This window comes from Rhinolophus sinicus, chromosome 3 (genome assembly GCF_057876585.1).
Source record: "Rhinolophus sinicus isolate RSI-liver-muscle chromosome 3, RSI-T2T, whole genome shotgun sequence".
NCBI lineage: Eukaryota > Metazoa > Chordata > Mammalia > Chiroptera > Rhinolophidae > Rhinolophus > Rhinolophus sinicus.
The window spans coordinates 169,880,664-169,898,227 of record NC_142503.1 but is presented as its reverse complement, the minus strand read 5'-3'; the positions used below and the strand labels follow the sequence as shown (position 1 = coordinate 169,898,227).

The 17,564-nt window shown below is 37.8% G+C and overlaps 1 protein-coding gene across 3 annotated transcripts in view; it reads left to right on the top strand.

The window, feature by feature from the left end:
* The window catches only part of PPP2R5E (protein phosphatase 2 regulatory subunit B'epsilon), a 132,971-nt gene extending 120,093 nt beyond the window's left edge, over window positions 1-12,878 (top strand). For 2 of the 3 annotated variants that reach the window (XM_019733634.3, XM_019733635.3), the window contains exons 11-14: window positions 595-714; window positions 4,155-4,282; window positions 6,675-6,776; window positions 11,338-12,878. In XM_019733634.3, the coding sequence (XP_019589193.1) occupies window positions 595-714; window positions 4,155-4,282; window positions 6,675-6,776; window positions 11,338-11,437 (450 nt within the window). In that variant the 3' untranslated portion in view covers window positions 11,438-12,878. The remainder of the gene's footprint in view (window positions 1-594; window positions 715-4,154; window positions 4,283-6,674; window positions 6,777-11,337) is intronic. The other variant, XM_019733636.3, reaches the window with a different exon arrangement.
* Window positions 12,879-17,564: the final 4,686 nt, after the last annotated feature.

The following is a 17,564-nucleotide window of genomic DNA, read 5'->3' as shown; positions in this document are numbered from 1 at the left end:
GGGGAAGTAAGTGTACAAGACTGGGTAAGCATGTGCTGAAAGGTTTAAGTGGTACCTATGTGTGGGTGAATCTTCTCATTGGTGTCTCTCTGACTCTGTGCGTTCTGTTAACTAGCGTATCCTAGAGTAACATCTAGCATATAGCAAGGGCTATAAATATTTCAGAAATATCTGCATGTGCCGGTATGGGCATCCATGCAGAAGGGCCACTCCCCCATTGTTTAAAAATATATGGGCGAGGAGAGGAGATGGCTGTGTTGATAGCAATAGACAGGAGAGCCCCACGGGGACAGTCCTGTTTCATAGGAGCCCCACTGCAGTGTGTAAGTGTAATAGCTGGAACACATAGAGTGTTTTTTCCAAAGTAAATAGAATCATATTTTCAATGCTGTGGGGAACATGCTGTCAACAAATTCCCTCTGGTGAATTCCTTGTGAAATGAACATCTTCTAACATGAGTTAATACCTGATTTGTTCATGTTTGGTTTCATGTGTAAATTTTTCTTAAAACAGTGCTAACTCTCATTAATCATCATCATTCCTATGGATTTTTAATGAAGCGCCTGACATTTTGTGTTTTGCATGTATTTACAGGTCATGTTCCTTGGGGAGCTGGAAGAAATATTGGATGTGATTGAACCTTCACAATTTGTTAAAATTCAAGAACCTTTGTTTAAACAAATTGCCAAGTGTGTCTCTAGCCCCCATTTTCAGGTTAGTAGTAAAGAGGGGATGAGCCAGCGTGGCCTATGTAACATATTATTTTGGTAAAATTTTATTTACATTGAAAAATACATAATGGACATACTAGCTACCTGTTGTTATTTATTTGCTGTTTTCTCACATGAGAATAATTTTAACAATAACCATCTTTATCTTGAGCACCTGCTACGCGACAGCCACTGTGATGGTGCTTTCTGTTCAGTAACTTCAATTCTCATAACCACCCTTCCAGGAGGGCATTATGATCTTTACAGATGTGAACACTGAAGCTCAAAGTGGTAAAATAACTGGTCTCGAGTAAAGTAGCTGAATAAGAGATGGACTGGTAGGGTTCCTGTAGTCTGTAAGAGAGAATGCTAACTAAAGCTTACGAGAAGACGAGAACACTAATATTCTGTACTGTGCTCAATGCTTTACATACATTATTTCTAAACTTCAAATTATCTTGCGATACTTTTCCCCCTTTTAATTTTTTAGATTTTAAAAAACAAAACTGAGAAAATGAGTTGCTCAAGGTCCCAAGTTAACAGGGAGTGGAGTGATTGGTATAGCTTATGGAAACGGGGGGACCTTCCCATGGCACCATTCTGCCTCCTTGTGGCCACTCAGGGAAAGTGAATCTGGACAACCCTTTTTTCCGTTGTGGGGGGGTGGAGCCGTGCTGCAGTGCTGAAATACCTCACACAGGAGGAGGGAAGAGGGTAAGCTGGTTGAAAACACATTAGGTTTTATCTTCTGTATCTCACTAAAGGTCCATGTCACAGACAAGAGAGTTGACACTTTATACACTGCTTGCTGATTTGAAGAGATTGTTCAGACTGGTTGGCAGCATAGAACCACATTACTAACACAGCAGACTCGATGCTGGGCTTTCCCTGCTCTGTAATTACCCTGCATAGTTAGAGACACTGGCTGTAGTCTGAAGACATATGAGTCTGTCAAGTCAGTGATCTTATGACAATCTTGTGATTGTACCACAAAGCCAAAAAAAAGTAGAAACCATTATATAAACCATTGCATTCAGATGATATATATCACATGTCTAGATACAGAAAGATTGCAGGATACTGTGTAGGTGTTGTGCATATTACACATGACCTGTGGTGCTCAAACATCTGGATTGTTTACCTTTTTCAGTTTTCATGAGGATGCGTGGTGTAAGGGAGGGCAAGGCTTACATGATGCTCAGAAGCTCAGAAAGGAGACAAAGTGTCTCTAAGCTGGGGCTATCTTAGTTGGGCTACTCTAACAAAATGTCACAGATTGTGTGATTTATAAACCACAGAAATGGATTACAGTTCTGGAGGCTGAAAGTCTGACATCCAGGTGCCAGGATGGTCAGGTGAGGGCCCTCTTCTGGGTCACAGACCTCTGGTTGTGTCCTGACGAGGCGGGAGGGACGAGGGAGCTCTCTGCAGCCTCCTAAAAGTCACTGCTCCCATTCATGAGGGCTCCACTCTCATGCCTTAAGTACCTTCCAAAGGCCACGCCTTCTAGTACCATCATCTTTGGGGGTTAGGATCTCAACATATGAGGTTTGGGGTGACAAATATATAGACCATAGCAGGTTCCATAACGAAACACCACAGACTGCATGGCATATTGACAAACAGATATGTAGAGATTAGGATACTTGTTAGCATTGAGAGGCAGGTGAATTTTAGACTCTTAATTGGATGTAGGAAAAGCCTAGATCCCTCCTTCTTTACCAACATCCTCCTGTGGTCTCTAAAAGCTCCTCCTTTCAGCTGTAAGTTTCAGCACAGCCTCACTCCGTCTCCTCCCCTGCCCCCTTCCCTTTCCTTACCTCCTGTCCTACCTGTCTCAGCCACACCATGTGCTGCATGGTTTTTAAACACATCCTTTATGTTGGTGCCTCTGCCCTCCCTTCTCATAATCCCCTCAGCCCGGAATGCGCTTTCCTTCTTTCGTCCTTCAAAGCCCAGGTTGGATGTTACCTCCTGTGTTATAATTCTACCACTCCTTTCTCTCAGGTCATCTGGGTGGTTCTGCCTGCCCTCTCCTTTGGCACTTTATTTCTAGGTCTTATACAGCATTTATCACAGTTTGTATTGGACAGACTCATAGATTCCTCCTTTCTCCACTGACATAACGGAAATAACAGAGTAACAAGGTTAAGAGCAGGGACTTCGGAGTCTGCCACTTGCTAGCCATCTGACCTAGAGCCTCAGTTTCCTCATTTGCAAAATAGGAATAACGGTACCCACTCTATGTTGGTTGTGAGGATAAATAGTATGTCTATGAAACATCACAGTGCCTGGTATATAGTAATTATTCAATAATGATGGTTTTCTTTGTACCTCAGGGTCTAGTGCCTCATGAGTCCCAGGATTTTTTTTGAACTAAGTTGAATAATGTAAATGGAAGGGTTCTAATTTCTCAGAGTCTATTAGTGGATACATCTTGTACCATTTTATTAAATTAAATTAAAATGAGTTTGAAACGTAATTTCTTAATCTGTATGAATGAAAGAAGCCACTCTTTTTCTCTTTCTCCATATAATTATCCTTTTTAGAGATTTTAGATTATTTTTTTGCGATTTTGGCTTATTTTAATTATCACTATTTTAGATTACTTTTTAGATTTTTTAGATTATTTTTTGAGGTGTCCTATTGAATGTGTAGAGTCAGTTGATAGTGTGGTAGTCACAGAAAAGGGATCTGAGATGTCCTGGGCCCTGTAGTACAGCTAGTATCCCTGAGTCCAGAAACTGAGAGACTTTCTCCTGGCTAACCCAGTTCAAAGGAAGGGTGATAGAAATGAACTTGGTAAAGAATCTGGGCACTAGATTCGAGTCCTAGCTCTCACCATTCACTAGCAGTGGTCCCTTGGCCAGGTTACCCATGTCTCTGAACCTCAGTGTCCTCCTCTGTACAAGGAGCCCCATGGTCCCTTCTCCTCGGTGGTGATGAGGTCGGTCCATTCTACCTGTAGGCCGGCCCGGGGCCTCCACAGAGGTGCTCAGCCGAGGTTACTGCTCTGCAGGGATGGACAGCAGCTGTTGGCTGAGCGCCGGCCATGTCCGGGCCCTGTAGTTGATCTGAACTGTGTGGACGAACGAGGTGAGCCAGGAAGAGGGTTAAAGTGATAAGGAAAACAGGCTGATGTATAGAAGTAGGGTAAAGGGGGCTGCGGCTGGGGAGCTGCGCAGGGAAGATGTGGAATCAGGTGGAATGGGCGGTATGAAAGGAGAATAGAAATAGGTAGGAAAACTTCTTTTCCTTCCCCAATGGATGGATCACCTTGGAAGTTTCTGAAAGATATTAAATCCACAAAAATGTAAAGTGTGATTAATACTTAATTTTACATATGATTGATATAAAAATTATCTTAAAATACTTTTGTTTGGAGATGTATAATTTTGTTTTTGTCTTTTTCTCTCTTAACGTTTTATTTTTCTTTTCTCAAAGGTGGCAGAAAGGGCACTCTATTATTGGAATAATGAATACATCATGAGTTTGATAGAAGAAAACTCTAATGTCATCCTTCCCATCATGTTTTCCAGTCTTTATAGGATTTCAAAAGAACATTGGAATCCGTAGGTTTATACATTCCCTCCCTCCCTCCCTCCCTCCCTCCCTCCCTCCCTCCCTCCCTCCCTCCCTCCCTCCCTTCTTCCCTCCTTCTCTGCCTCCTTCCCTCCCTCCTTTCTTCACTCCCTTCTTCCCTCCCTCCTTCTCTTTTGCTTAATGAAATGTCTGGAGTGCTTACTATGTGCCAGATGCTATGCTTGTTGCTGAAGGCAGATACGTGACAAAGATAAAAATCCCTGCCTTTTAGAAATTCACTGACTGGCTGGGGAGACCCCACAAGTAAACAGATACTTTATAAAATAGTTGTTTTAAATGTGTTATGTTAACATAGCAGTTTACTTGAGGGTTTCCTGACCTGTCTGTGAATGTAGTAGAGATATTTGAGGGATGCTCTGGAGTGAGAGGAGAGGTTTGTGGACATCGATGAGGTGGTGATTTGCCGATTGAATCTTAAAGGAATTTGGCAGGTGGATGGGATGGAAGAAGCCCTTTCAGAGTGTGGGTCTATCCATCATATAAAAAGGCCACAAGTGTATGAAGCGCCTGTCAAGTTCTGCGACTTAGGAGTTTGGTAGGGTTAAAGCACAAGGTGTTTTAGGGAGGTTGCTATCGTGTTTCCCCAAAAATAAGACCTAGCCGGACAATCAGCTCTAATACGTCTTTTGGAGCAAAAATTAATATAAGACTCGGTATTATATTATATTATTACATTATATTATATTATATTATATTATACTATATAGACCCCATCTCATTTTACTATAAAATAAGTCTTTATAGTAAAATAAGACCAGGTCTTATATTAATTTTTGCTCCAAAAGACGTATTAGAGCTGATTGTCCAGCTAGGTCTGATTTTCAGGGAAACATGGTAGAAGGTGAGGTTAGAAGGGGGCTGGAGCCCATGTGAGCTTTCACCAAGTGGATGATAAGGAAACACTAAAGAGTTGTAAGGAGGGAAGTGTTCTGAATTGATTTGCATTTTAGGGAGATCCGTTTCTTTAAAACCAACTCAGTTATTATATATTGTTTCTAGGGAAAAAGTTTAAAATCTTCAAAGAGAATTTTAACATCTAGTTCTACGAAAGTTAGAGCATTCTGTATTTGAATGGCTTTACATGCTTCTCTGGAATAGAAAGAAAAGTTACAAATTAGCAGCTGTAATTCAGTATATTCATGATATGTTTGTCTTTAAAAGTTTTACATACAACTGTAAAATATCACATTTTTGCCAAATTTTATTAACAAAACTTATAAAAATAAAGAGCTGGTAAACAATTAAGTGTCCTTATGCACATAGTCTCTTGAGAATGTAGAGTGGCTTTAGAAAGTGTCCGTAACCTCTTTGTGTGTGGACTGTAGTCTGCCCTTCTCCATCACCGCCATCGTATTTGAGAAGGTCATTCCCCTCAACAGAAGGGAGCTTACATTTTCCTTTTAATAACAGGCACAGAGCAGAAGCAACACAGCAAGTACCCTTTCTTATAAATGTTTTGGAAACATCAAACTCATAGTTTATTTAACATGTGGCCTAACTTTTACCAGTGCCTTTTTCAGAGGTGTTGGGAGCATGGTGTGGCAAAATGGAAGTACTGCTGTATATTCATGCAAAGGGCAGTGCTATTTAGACTCTAGTCTGCAGGTACCAAACCCATCCTGGGACAGTCTTCACACTTGTTCTTCCACTTGATAAGTAAGGACTGCCATTTTGGCTATTGAACTATGCAGTGTCCCATAGCTAAACAGTAACCATCACCAGCTTGCCGGTTCTCTTACTAGCATATGGGGAACTAAGTTCAGCAGGGGAACTAGTTCAGCAGGGGAACTAAGCAGGCATGAACGGACTCATGCAAATCACACTAGAAACATAACTCTTATTAAACTGCCCAGCTTACAGGGGTTTAGTGTCGTATCATTGAATATGAATAATGTATCATTTGTTTCCATGGGAACAGATTTTATTTTGATGAATTATGTATATTATCACTTTATAAATAAAATTCTATGCAAAGTCAGATCTCTAAGGTTAGTCCTACCACAGGTGCTCCTTTTTTAGGATGAAGTTGCTTTATTTTTATACTTGCCTTTTTATTAAATGAAGTTGACAAGGGCCCGCAGGCAAGACTGTTCTGGGAACCGATAATTAGAAAGGCAAAATTCGATTTTTATTTTTCTAATCCTGCCAACCTCTCAGAAAGATATCTTGCCTTAAACAATAAAGGATGTAACTGTTGATGTGGAAATGAACTCTAGGTCATTTCTAGTAGTTCCAATTAAAAAGGGATGGAGATAGCATGCAATACGTGGAGCTCATTCAAAGGTTGTGCTTTCGCTGTCTTCATGCAGCATCCTGTATGTAAGGCTAATCGACACACTCTCTTTTCTGTGTGCTCCTCAGGGCTATCGTGGCATTAGTCTACAATGTGTTGAAGGCGTTTATGGAAATGAACAGCACCATGTTCGATGAGCTGACCGCCACATACAAGTCAGATCGTCAGCGGTAACTTTTTAAAGCTTTTTTGTCAGCTGTGCATTGAGTTCTTTCCTTGCTCTTTGCTGAAGTTGCTTAATTGTACCCAAAATCATAAGCAGCACAATTTTATTTATCTTCAGCTTTGCATGCTCCTTAGCTGTGTCTTTATTAGTGTACCATTGGGTAACAAAGTGTCATTTTGAAAAAGGCTGTTTTCCTCCTTCCCTTCAGTGATGTTTTTCTTCTGCCTCAGGGTTAAGAGCCTGACACATAGCTGATGTTTCAGGCTTATGTGAGGGGACCATTAGGTAGTTTGCCAGCTGGATTCACTTCCTTCTGGACTTATTTGTACTAGGATTGGGCTGATCTTGTACTTCACTCCAGCAGCAGGAGGAATGAGGCACCGTTTTTTTAGCTCTTTGGCCCACAACTTACCTTCTACTCTAGAATGCAGCAAATGCATTACAATTCAAAGGGCAGTGAAAAAAACATGGAGGTGAAAAGTCTGGTATTGTACAAATATTGAAATGTTTAAAATAAAATATGAACAAAAACCACTTGAACTCGACAATAAATGCTTCTAGCTGAGTAAAGCCTTTCTTGATTTCATTTACACGATTCCTGAATTTTGTTATTTCTTGTTCAATATGTCCAACTTTTCAAAAGCTGTTGTCTTAATCCATTTGGGCTGCTGTAACAAAATACCACATGTGGATGTTTTATGGGTGGCTTATAAACAACAGAAATGTATTGCTCACAGCTCTGGAGGCTGAAAGTCCAAGAGCATGGCAGCAGCATGGTTGGATGAGGGCCCTCTTTCTGGTTCGTAGCTGGCCCCTTCTCACTGTGTCCTCACATGATGGAAAGGGCAAGGGATTTCTGTGACATCTCTTGTATAAGAGCACTTAAGCCATTCAGAAGGGCTCCATCTCATGACCTGATCACCTCCCAAAGGCCACAGCTACTAATACCATCACCTGTGGGGGTTAAGATTTCAACAGGAATTGTGGCGGGGACACAAATATTCAGACCGTGGCATTGATGTACTTGGAGAGATTGAGGAAAGTCTAGAGAGCTTAGTAGTGGGACCTCTGGTTTGGCTTCGATCATCCAGAAGCAAATGCCAGCTTTGTATATGATGAAACCATGGACCTTAGAGGATCCCAGCGGTGTGTGTGAGGGGTCATACCCAGAATCTTGCTGAACCGCCTGAGCAAAGCTATCTGTGGTTCCCTTGCTTCTTTGCTTTGCCTGATTTTGAATGTGTTACTTGCATTTTACTGATAAAGAGGGAAATGAGGGGAAAGGTTTGGTGGCAGGAGACAAAGGACTGTCACAGTTATTTTTTTAAATTACCAGGATGTGGTATATTGAAAAGCAACTTAAATATGGAATGTGACAAGTGTTTAACTGAAGACAGAAGAGGCTGAGATTCTTTATAAGATATTGGAATGAATATCAATTATGGGATGTGTGTGTCACACTTGGAATTTAAAGAACTTGTAGTTTACTATATTTACAGTTGCAAAATCATTAAATTTATAATAACCCTCCTTGTCCCAAATTTAAATTAAAATGTTGTTTAAAATGTTATTTAAATAAAGGAGATAAAGGACACATTTTCATTCTGTGACATACCATTAAAGAGTGCATAATACATAATCTTTCTTTTATGGCAACTAAAAGCTCATTATTATCCTAGTTGAATAAGGATTAACTCTGTAGAATCCCATTGAGAGTATTAAAGACCTTATTTCTAAAATACTAAAATTGTCTGAAATAAAATTAATTCAAATTTATTAAACTTCATTCAAATTTATTAAACTTCATTCAAATTTATTAAACTACAATAATAAAACTGTTTTGTGATCATTTATGATATAAACTAAATTGATCAAACTCTTGAAAAAGATAAGAATTAACCCAGGGGAGCAGGAATATACACTTTATTAAAGTACATGATCTGATGTATTAAAGTACCTTATAGTGAGTGGACTTCCTTAATGAGAGAATAATTTTTTTTTTTAAGTAAGGGTAATATTTTGTCCAATGAGCAATAGAAGGTTGTAATGAATAGATGGGAACATTGGGTTTTCCATAAATGTGGGAGTAGGAAAAGAGAGTAAAGAGATTTATTTGGTACTATCAGAGAAGAACCAAATGGAGGATTACACTTCTGGAGGACAAGAAATTAATAACTGTTCAGTTCAGGTAAAATTTTTAAGTGTCACAAGTCTGAAAATAGTGGGTGGAGTAAGTAACACTATTAGATATATATGCCAACATTAATGCTATGTAAAATTGAAATTGGGAGAGAGTTTGACAGTATCCCTAGCCTGACAGCGTGGTTAACTTTTTAAATTCCCACCTACAGGTAGAGAGAAAAGTGGGAAAAAATGGGGGTGACACTAACTATATCAGAAATATTTAGAATTTTTGAAGATTTAGTTGTCACCATAAAAGACGTATGCTAACTCAGCATAGAATTCATCTGTAAGAAAAACCCCGCAGGACAGATTGCCATAAAACTCCTGATGACGATTCAGTAATAAGATATTGAGTGTTTTGATGACGTCAGCCCTAATTCAAAGTGCACATTAGGGCACTATGAACCTAACGTATGTTTAAACTGGTTTTAATTGAATAAAGTTTCTAAGCCCTTGCTTACCAAATTCTTCTCCCTCCAAATAAAAAGGTCATATGCTTTGAAATTCAGCAGGTTCTATAGAATTGATTTAAGTGTACTCAAATCAGTGTCCTATGATAATATTTGTTTCAACCTAATATTATCCTTAACCTTTACTGAGAAACTAAAGGTGCTAATTTACCAAACAGGTTGCTTTTGCAGTTAAGAATCTGGAATTCATAGTGATTGAAGGATTATCTAATTTTGCCCCTATTGTCCTGTAAATAAAATTTTTCAGGGTCAAAATTACCCAATAGGTAATTGTTTGAAAAACTATTATGCCCACTAAAATTCATATTGCAAAGATTATATTTGATATAGCTGAAACTAGTTATAGTAAACAGGGCTTTAATTACCAAAATATTAATTATGAAATGATAATATTAATTACCATGTTATATAACTAAATATTCCTTCAAGACACTAGTGGAATGAGAATATAAAATTGCTTAGGTATTTCTAGAGATTTTTTTTGGGGGAAATGAAGATTAATTTCTTTTGCTATAGATATCAGTGTACCTGTAAAAAAGGTTGGTGATGATACGAAAAATATGAGGCGTGGAGTTATATATAAATTTCACTTAACCTGTGTAGATTTCCCTGAGTAAATATTGTACTGCAACTGAAGTTAAATTATTGCTACGTAGGTGAAGTAGCACACGGACCATATCCCCCATACCTGAGATGGCAGAGCCCTGTTTTCAGGAATAATCTGAATTTATTATCTGAATTTATGGATACACAAATGTCATTTGAGTCTGTTGTTTACTGGTTCATCACAACATGAGAAAACTAGGGACGCTACAGTGAATTATTTTTAATAAGTGTGAATTTATTTAATTTACAATATACCGTGTTTCCCCGAAAATAAGACTGGGTCTTATATTACTTTTTGCTCCAAAAGACGCATTAGGGCTTATGTTCAGGGAATGTCATCCTGAAAAATCATGCTAGGGCTTATTTTCCTGTTAGGTTTTATTTTCGGGGAAACATGGTAGTCAAATGTTCCTGGACTGTGTACTTCCAACTTGTCTGATGTTAAAATTAACATTCTTTTTTAAATAAAAACATGGTAATCTAAAAATGTTCTTGGCAAAATAAAATTTGTTAATCCTATTTTAGACATCCAGATTTTTGGTAAATTTTACCAATGTTTCCAACAGTCTGGAAGTCATTAGTCAAATTGATACTGAACTAAATCTGAAGGCTTGAAACATTAAAAACTTATTGCCTAATGGTATCAACAAATTTCTGTCCAGATCATTAAAACAAAGCACAAAAGAAAGAATGTTTAATTTGGTTGTATGTATAAAATAAGTTAATAACTTGGATTTTATGATGATTAATATTTGTGTGGACGAGCTACTGCTGAAGAGTTTAAATATACATAGTTTAGGAAAAATAGATATTCATAAAGGGGAAGTATATTTTTTTGACCTACTACATTTTCTGTATCAGTATTATTTTTTAGTATCTCTTTTGAGAAAGTATTTGGAAATAAAGAGAAAATTAGATTTTAACTAGATCCCAAGTAAAAATCACTAATGTTCCCTTGGTTTTAGGATAACAGATACATATAAATGATCCTCGTTTTTGCTTCTCAGTAATTTTGAAGTTAATTTTCTAACATTAAGTGTAAAGGAATGTTAATGTAAAATCTTAAAATATTTTTGTCATTTCCTACTTTGTTCATTAATAGTACTGTGTGTCTAAAGGTCCAAAAAAAAAAAAAAAAAAGCCAGAGAGAAAAACCAAAACGTAAAAGCACCTACAAGCTTAACGCCAAACTTCAAAGACCCTTTAAAACATACATGGGGGAAAGTATGTCAAAGGACAAGTTACTGATTAATAACCGCTTTAAACCTTCTCAGTTGTTTATCTTATATTCTGTTTCTTCTCCAGTGAGAAAAAGAAAGAAAAGGAGCGTGAAGAATTGTGGAAAAAACTGGAGGATCTGGAATTGAAGAGAGGTCTTCGACGTGATGGGATAATTCCAACTTAACAAAAATAATAACAACAACATTACTAACCTGTGGAGTCACACATTTATGTAGTAGAAGATGGAGCAACAGTTTTCTGTATTGTGCAACTTTACAGTAGATTTCACATTTGTTTCATTATTACAACAGCACTGTATATACCTGTCTCTTAAGTAAAGGAAAAAAAAAATAAGGACTTCAATCCAAAGTTTGGATGGTAGATGGACTTCTCAGAACTTTGCAAAACATAATCATTGTTCTAACCCTCTTTTTAAAAAAAGAGCAGTCTTCAAAGATCTGTTGATGAAATTGCTGTTAAAATTCCATTAATCGGAAGTTCCTTTATCATTAGCAGAGAGTATGAAACAATTTTCAAATGTGAACAATCTTAAATTTAGCTTGTCTTTCTGCTAAGCTGTTAAATGTATTTATAGTAAAGGAAGAAACAAAAAAGACTGTCATTTCCATATAAGTTTGTATAACATCCCTCTCTGGGTAACTTGACTGTAATTTGACATCTTTTCCTTTTGCACATGTTCATGAGTTGAATGTCCACATAGAACGGGGCCATGAATTACAAAGGTTCCTGATAAAAGTTTTGTTTACCGGAGTGAACATCTCTCCAGTAACCAGGTAGTCCTGGTACTCCTTTAGTTTTAAAATTAGGAGTAAACGAGAAGAGGTGATAAACATAGTAAGGAAGGGAATTTTGGATTCATGCATGAATTCATGGTGAATCCAAATCAATGTCTTGAATCCTTTGAAAACAGGCACTGGGCATCAGAGGCTTCAGTACCTGACCAGTATTAGTTGCGTACATCATTGAACACACATACCAGAGATGTTTTAGAAATGTCACAAAACATCCCTTTGGACCATTTTGAAATCAGAAAGACAAACACTAAACAGTACAACCATGAAATCGATCGCCAGGATTGCGAATCTAATTGGGAATAGAGTTGAGCAAACAGCTTGGACTGTTTGGAGTTGTTGCCTTACTTTTTAATATGTATTTATAAAGTATTCCAGCAAAAGAGGATGTAGCCTCTGGGAAAAAACAAACATGTTACAGTGTTTTTTGTAGATTCTCGTTCTATATCTCATCACAGCGCCAGCCCTGTTTTTAGCCAGAAAGGATTCAGGATAAACATTATTATGCATTCTGCATCGGATGCGTATTCCTAACTACTGTATTTGTTACCAAAAGTGGTTCTACAAATGCTACTGAAAAAAAAAAATCTGGAAATTCCTAATGTCCTGAGTATTAATAATAAAGTTTAAAAATGCTTTTATATCAAAGGTGCATTGTGACCAAATTGTTTAAGAAAAAGAAAAAAAACAAACTCTAGGGCTGTATTGTAGATACATCCTATTGGCTCTCTGCTTTGTATTTAATTTAAACGAGGACTCTTACATTTGGATGAGATAAAAATACTGATAAAAGTTGTGTACAGTATGTACTTACCTAATGTGGTTGCATTATTATGTACTGAAAGATATGTGTTTGGGGGTTTATTTCCAGGATGCTTTTGTTTGTTATGGACATGGCAGCAGTGAGTTGATAATCCTAAACCATCACTTCAGCAGTATTCATGGTATAGAGCTGACCGTGTTCATGTGTTGAAATGTGATAGTAGCAAACCTGAACATATGAACTGTTGTTGCTCTTCGTAGTAATAATATCAATCTGGGCTTGTATATTTTCTTCCTTCCATTTAAATATAAAGTAGAATATGCAGTTGTATTGTTTCAAAAAAAAGGGGGGGAAAGCCGCTGACCTTTCTCCCCTATTAAGTGTTTCAGGATTATCAGGTCACGGTTTGTGCATAAAAGTCAGCTAATTATGGACATTGTCATCTCAATAACTTTGTAAAACAGAAACAAAACTTGGCATTGTTAATTCTGAAAAAGAAACAGCAGTAAAAGAGTCACATGCAACACCAAACACAACATGGTTTAATGGAATTCATAGAGTTTTTAAAAACACAGAACATTCATGGGGATTCAATGTAAAATTGGCAGAGGCTGCCAAAGATGAAACAACTTCCTTTAAAAGTGCTGGAGCAAAGGTGCAAGTTCAAATACTAAAGATAAAAAATAAATTTGTAACAAATCATCTCTGATTTTAGCCCATTAGTTTTCACTCTGCATTACTTGTAGTTTTGACAATATAGCCATTAACTCATCTTTTCAGATAGAGGACATTAAAATCACAGGTTTGTGAAATATCTCTGCCCATTAGAATGGAATGCAGTCATTTAAAATGAGAAAAACCAGGCTCCTTTTTTGCACCTTACCCTGTCCTCAGAGTTAAGGTGAGAACTACACAGATACCTTGATGTCAATTTTGTATGTTGATCATTCCAAACTGAGGAGAATAAAGCCAAATTTTAGACATAGTGAAAGAAGCAATTATAGCTATATGTCTAAAATTCATAGGGCAACTTCTGAGAAGAAACACTGTCTTTTCTTTTTTAATTGAAAGTGACAATGTGACGTTTGTCATGTTGTGTCCGGTGACGCACAGTAACTGAGGTAATCTGACTGTTGCACTATGTGACATATTTAAGGACGTACTTGCTGCATTTGCAGCAGCCCTCTGTCCTTCCCCACATTTCTGCTGTTGCTGCAACTTGAGTTCATTGTGACAAATGCATCTTTGTGTTTTATTTTGTTTGCTTCATAATTTCCAGAACTCTATATAAATCTATTTTTTAAATAGCAGATATTGTAGTTAGTGAGTGATGATCACTCCAAACTTATCCCTACCATATTGGTTTCAGGGGTAGGATTCAGAGTGTCTTTGGAAGAAAAAACAAAAACCCTGTGGTTTAGAGTGATGCTGAGGCCTTAGGCTGTGGGCCTAGAAAAACCATGTGAGTGAATTGACCCATCTCATACTTTGAATCAAGCATGCATTCCTTTTCTCATTGTGCAAGTGTCCCCATTTGTTTTCCTTCAGTGTTTAGTTTTTGTCCTTTTCAATTTTATTATAGTTTGCTCTCCCTAACATCTGACTGTTTTTTTATAAAATGAAATAAAAAATAAAAAAAGTAAGATAAATAATACCCTCGATGCCGCTGGATACTCACAAGCAGGGTTATGCTCCTTCACCTTGGGCTTGCTTGCCTAACTGGAAGGGTTTAATTTATTTTGTACCTCCTCCTATGCGTGGGACAGTCCAGGGTGCAGAGCCAGGAATCGCTTGTAATTGCACCTGCTATACTTTACACGTGTAGCCCTAGGCTCAAATCACACTATGGAAAGAAAAAAAAAAGTATATTTAGAGCTTTAAAAGCTTTTTTATTTTTTTGTGGGGATGAAGGGGGGTGGGAAAGGGAAGATGAATGGATGTTATTGGCGTTTTTAAGTGTTCAGAGTTTTGTCCCCCCCCCCCCCCCCCGTTTTGCTTTTTTCCCTTTAATTGGGTGCACCGACCTGGCCCATGAAATGAAAAGATTCTCTCTACCAATGTTACCACAAATTGACAGTCACCCACAGCAAAAAGGTGACACCAGACATGATCAGTGATGTTTTCTTTGCACATCAATATTTTTATTTTTATATTCTGGCTCAGCTGCTTCTCTGAGTGGAGTTAAGGAATGAGCCACAAAGGATTTTTGTAGTAGGTATATTGGCAATGCGTTTTATATTTCTCAGTCTCTAATTTTGAAAATCTAAAAGAATTGTGCATCTTGAGAGAAAGTTGAGCAAATTTTGACCTAGTGGAATGTTCATTTGTGCTGCTTCTTGTGCACGATGGCAGCAGTAGTATCTCTCTTGGAAATAAACATCCCATATTATGATGTCTATGAATATAGGTTTCCTTTTCTTCCCTCCCTCCCTCCCTGTCTCCCTCCCTCCCCTTTCTTTACTTTTTTAGAAATCACTTATTGTAAATAAGTTGTAATCCAAGCCTCATGTATCAGTGGGGAACTTTCAAATATAAATATTACCAATACATTTTTCTGGTTGTTGTCTGATTTTTGATTCAAGTATATGAGAATGAAATGTCCATTGCTTTTGGTTTGAGGATTTTGCTTTAGCTTCATAGATCTTTTGGTATTTCAGTATTTCATTGTTTTAGCAGGAGAGGGCAGCAAAAGTTTATTTTCCCTGTTAGAAATGCTGTGGTTCATGATTGGTTTTAAATTTAGTTTTGTGTGTGTGTGCATGTGCGTGTGCGTGTGTGTATGTTTAAGCAGTATCTGTTTGTGAGTAGAGGTAAAAATGAAACATTTTTGATAAGAAAAGTTGCATATGAAAATTGTAGACTGGTTCAATCAGACAGTGAAGACTTCTCATCCACATTAAAAGTTAAAATGCCACAAAACAATCTTCCAGCTCTGGCTAAAATATGCTACTTCCTTTTCAAACACAACAAAATGCAAGCCGAGTCTCAAACACTTGGAATTTAAAATGTCTTTCTTTGAAAATGATTTACTTCAAAGTGGTAACAGAGACAAAAAGGAAGGTGCTCCCAAAGAGAAATGTAACCGTCCCCTTTCGCAGTGTGTGAGAGGTTCTGTACTGTGGGTGCATCCTAATAAAGAAGGAGTGACGAGTTTTCAGGTGCCTGGCTGTGTTTGTTTGTGACCTCTGTGGCCTTTTTGAATCATACAAATAATAGATTTGATCAGCCTACCCGTGAGACAATGGGATTGGCCTATTCAGGCTTTCATCTTGAGAAAGTCAGTTTACGATTAGGAGTGTGTAATGTTGAGAAGTGGTCCAGCGTCTATTGCTGTGTAACTACTCTAAAACTTAGTGGCATAACCCAACAGTTATTTTTTTGTTCACAAATGTACAGTTTGGGCAGGACTTGGCAAGATGGTCTTATCTCTGCTCCTCAAGCGTCAACTTGGGTTTTGCCAAGTGGGGCAGGAGAATTCACTTCCAACATGGCTCATTCAACATGGCTGGCAAGTTGGTGCTGGCTGGTGGCTTGGGGTTCAACCAGAGGCCTCAGTTTATGATATAGGCCTTATGGGGCTTCCTTCTTGGGTTTCCTCACAGCATGACAACTGGGTTCTAAGAATGATTGTTCTAAGAGACAGGAGGTATAAACTGCTAATTCTTTGAGGCCTGGGCCCAGAAGCTATCATGGCATCATTTCTGTCGTATTTGTATTGGTCAAGTAGTAACGGCCTGTTCAGCTTCTAGTGGAGGGGACACAGATGTGATGAGAGGAGTGTCACCCCTAATCAACCATGGGATACATTCTTTGTAAAGCATTTGATTAGGTGGTTAATTAAATCACATCAGTCTTGGAACCATGTAGAGTTAACAAGTTCATGCTTCATGTTCAGTTAAACTCAAGTTAGGGAGGAAAAAAAATCCTTATAAATTCAGCCATTATTGTATTTCAAAGCATAACCATTTGTAACATCTGAGGATCACCCTCTTGGTAAGTTACCAGGGGAAGAAAATTGTAACAAAGAATTTTAGGGTTCAAAGAAATTTGAGTTTATTTCAATGGAATACCTAATCCTTTGTATAACATTGCCTATAAAATATTTATGATAATGAAGGCAAAGTAAATGTACAGTCCAATTCCTATTTCCCAGATTTTTATCTTCCGTGTTTCCCCGAAAATAAGACCGGGTCTTATATTAAGTTTTGCTCCAAAAGACTCATTAGGGCTTACGTTCAGGGGATGTCATCCTGAAAAATCATGCTAGGGCTTATTTTCTGGTTAGGTCTTATTTTCGGGGAAACATGGTAATAGTGTTTCCTGGTGGTTTCTAGTAGATGAAGGTCACATTTGTTTTTTTTGAACAATCTAAACTATCGGATAGCAAAGGGAATTAAAATTTGACTTTTAGTGATACATGTTCATTGTATAATTTATTCTTGATTCTTGAAAAGGCAGATTAAAAAAAACAAGTTGGATAGCTGCATGCTGCTCCCCACACCTAAGAGTCCGCTACAGGATGTGCATTCATTGGTTGGGCCAGCGTTTATTGATTGGCTCTGCCCATAGTCTTGCCCATTCTCTGATGTTCAAATTTTCTGTCACCGTAATGTCTCGTTTGATTTAATTCACCTCTTTTAAAACCATAGTCTGAATTAATCATACAATTTGGAGTCAAGTTTGCGTCTACCAGGTGCTATGAGGCCTACACCCAGGATGGACATCAGATCCCCTTC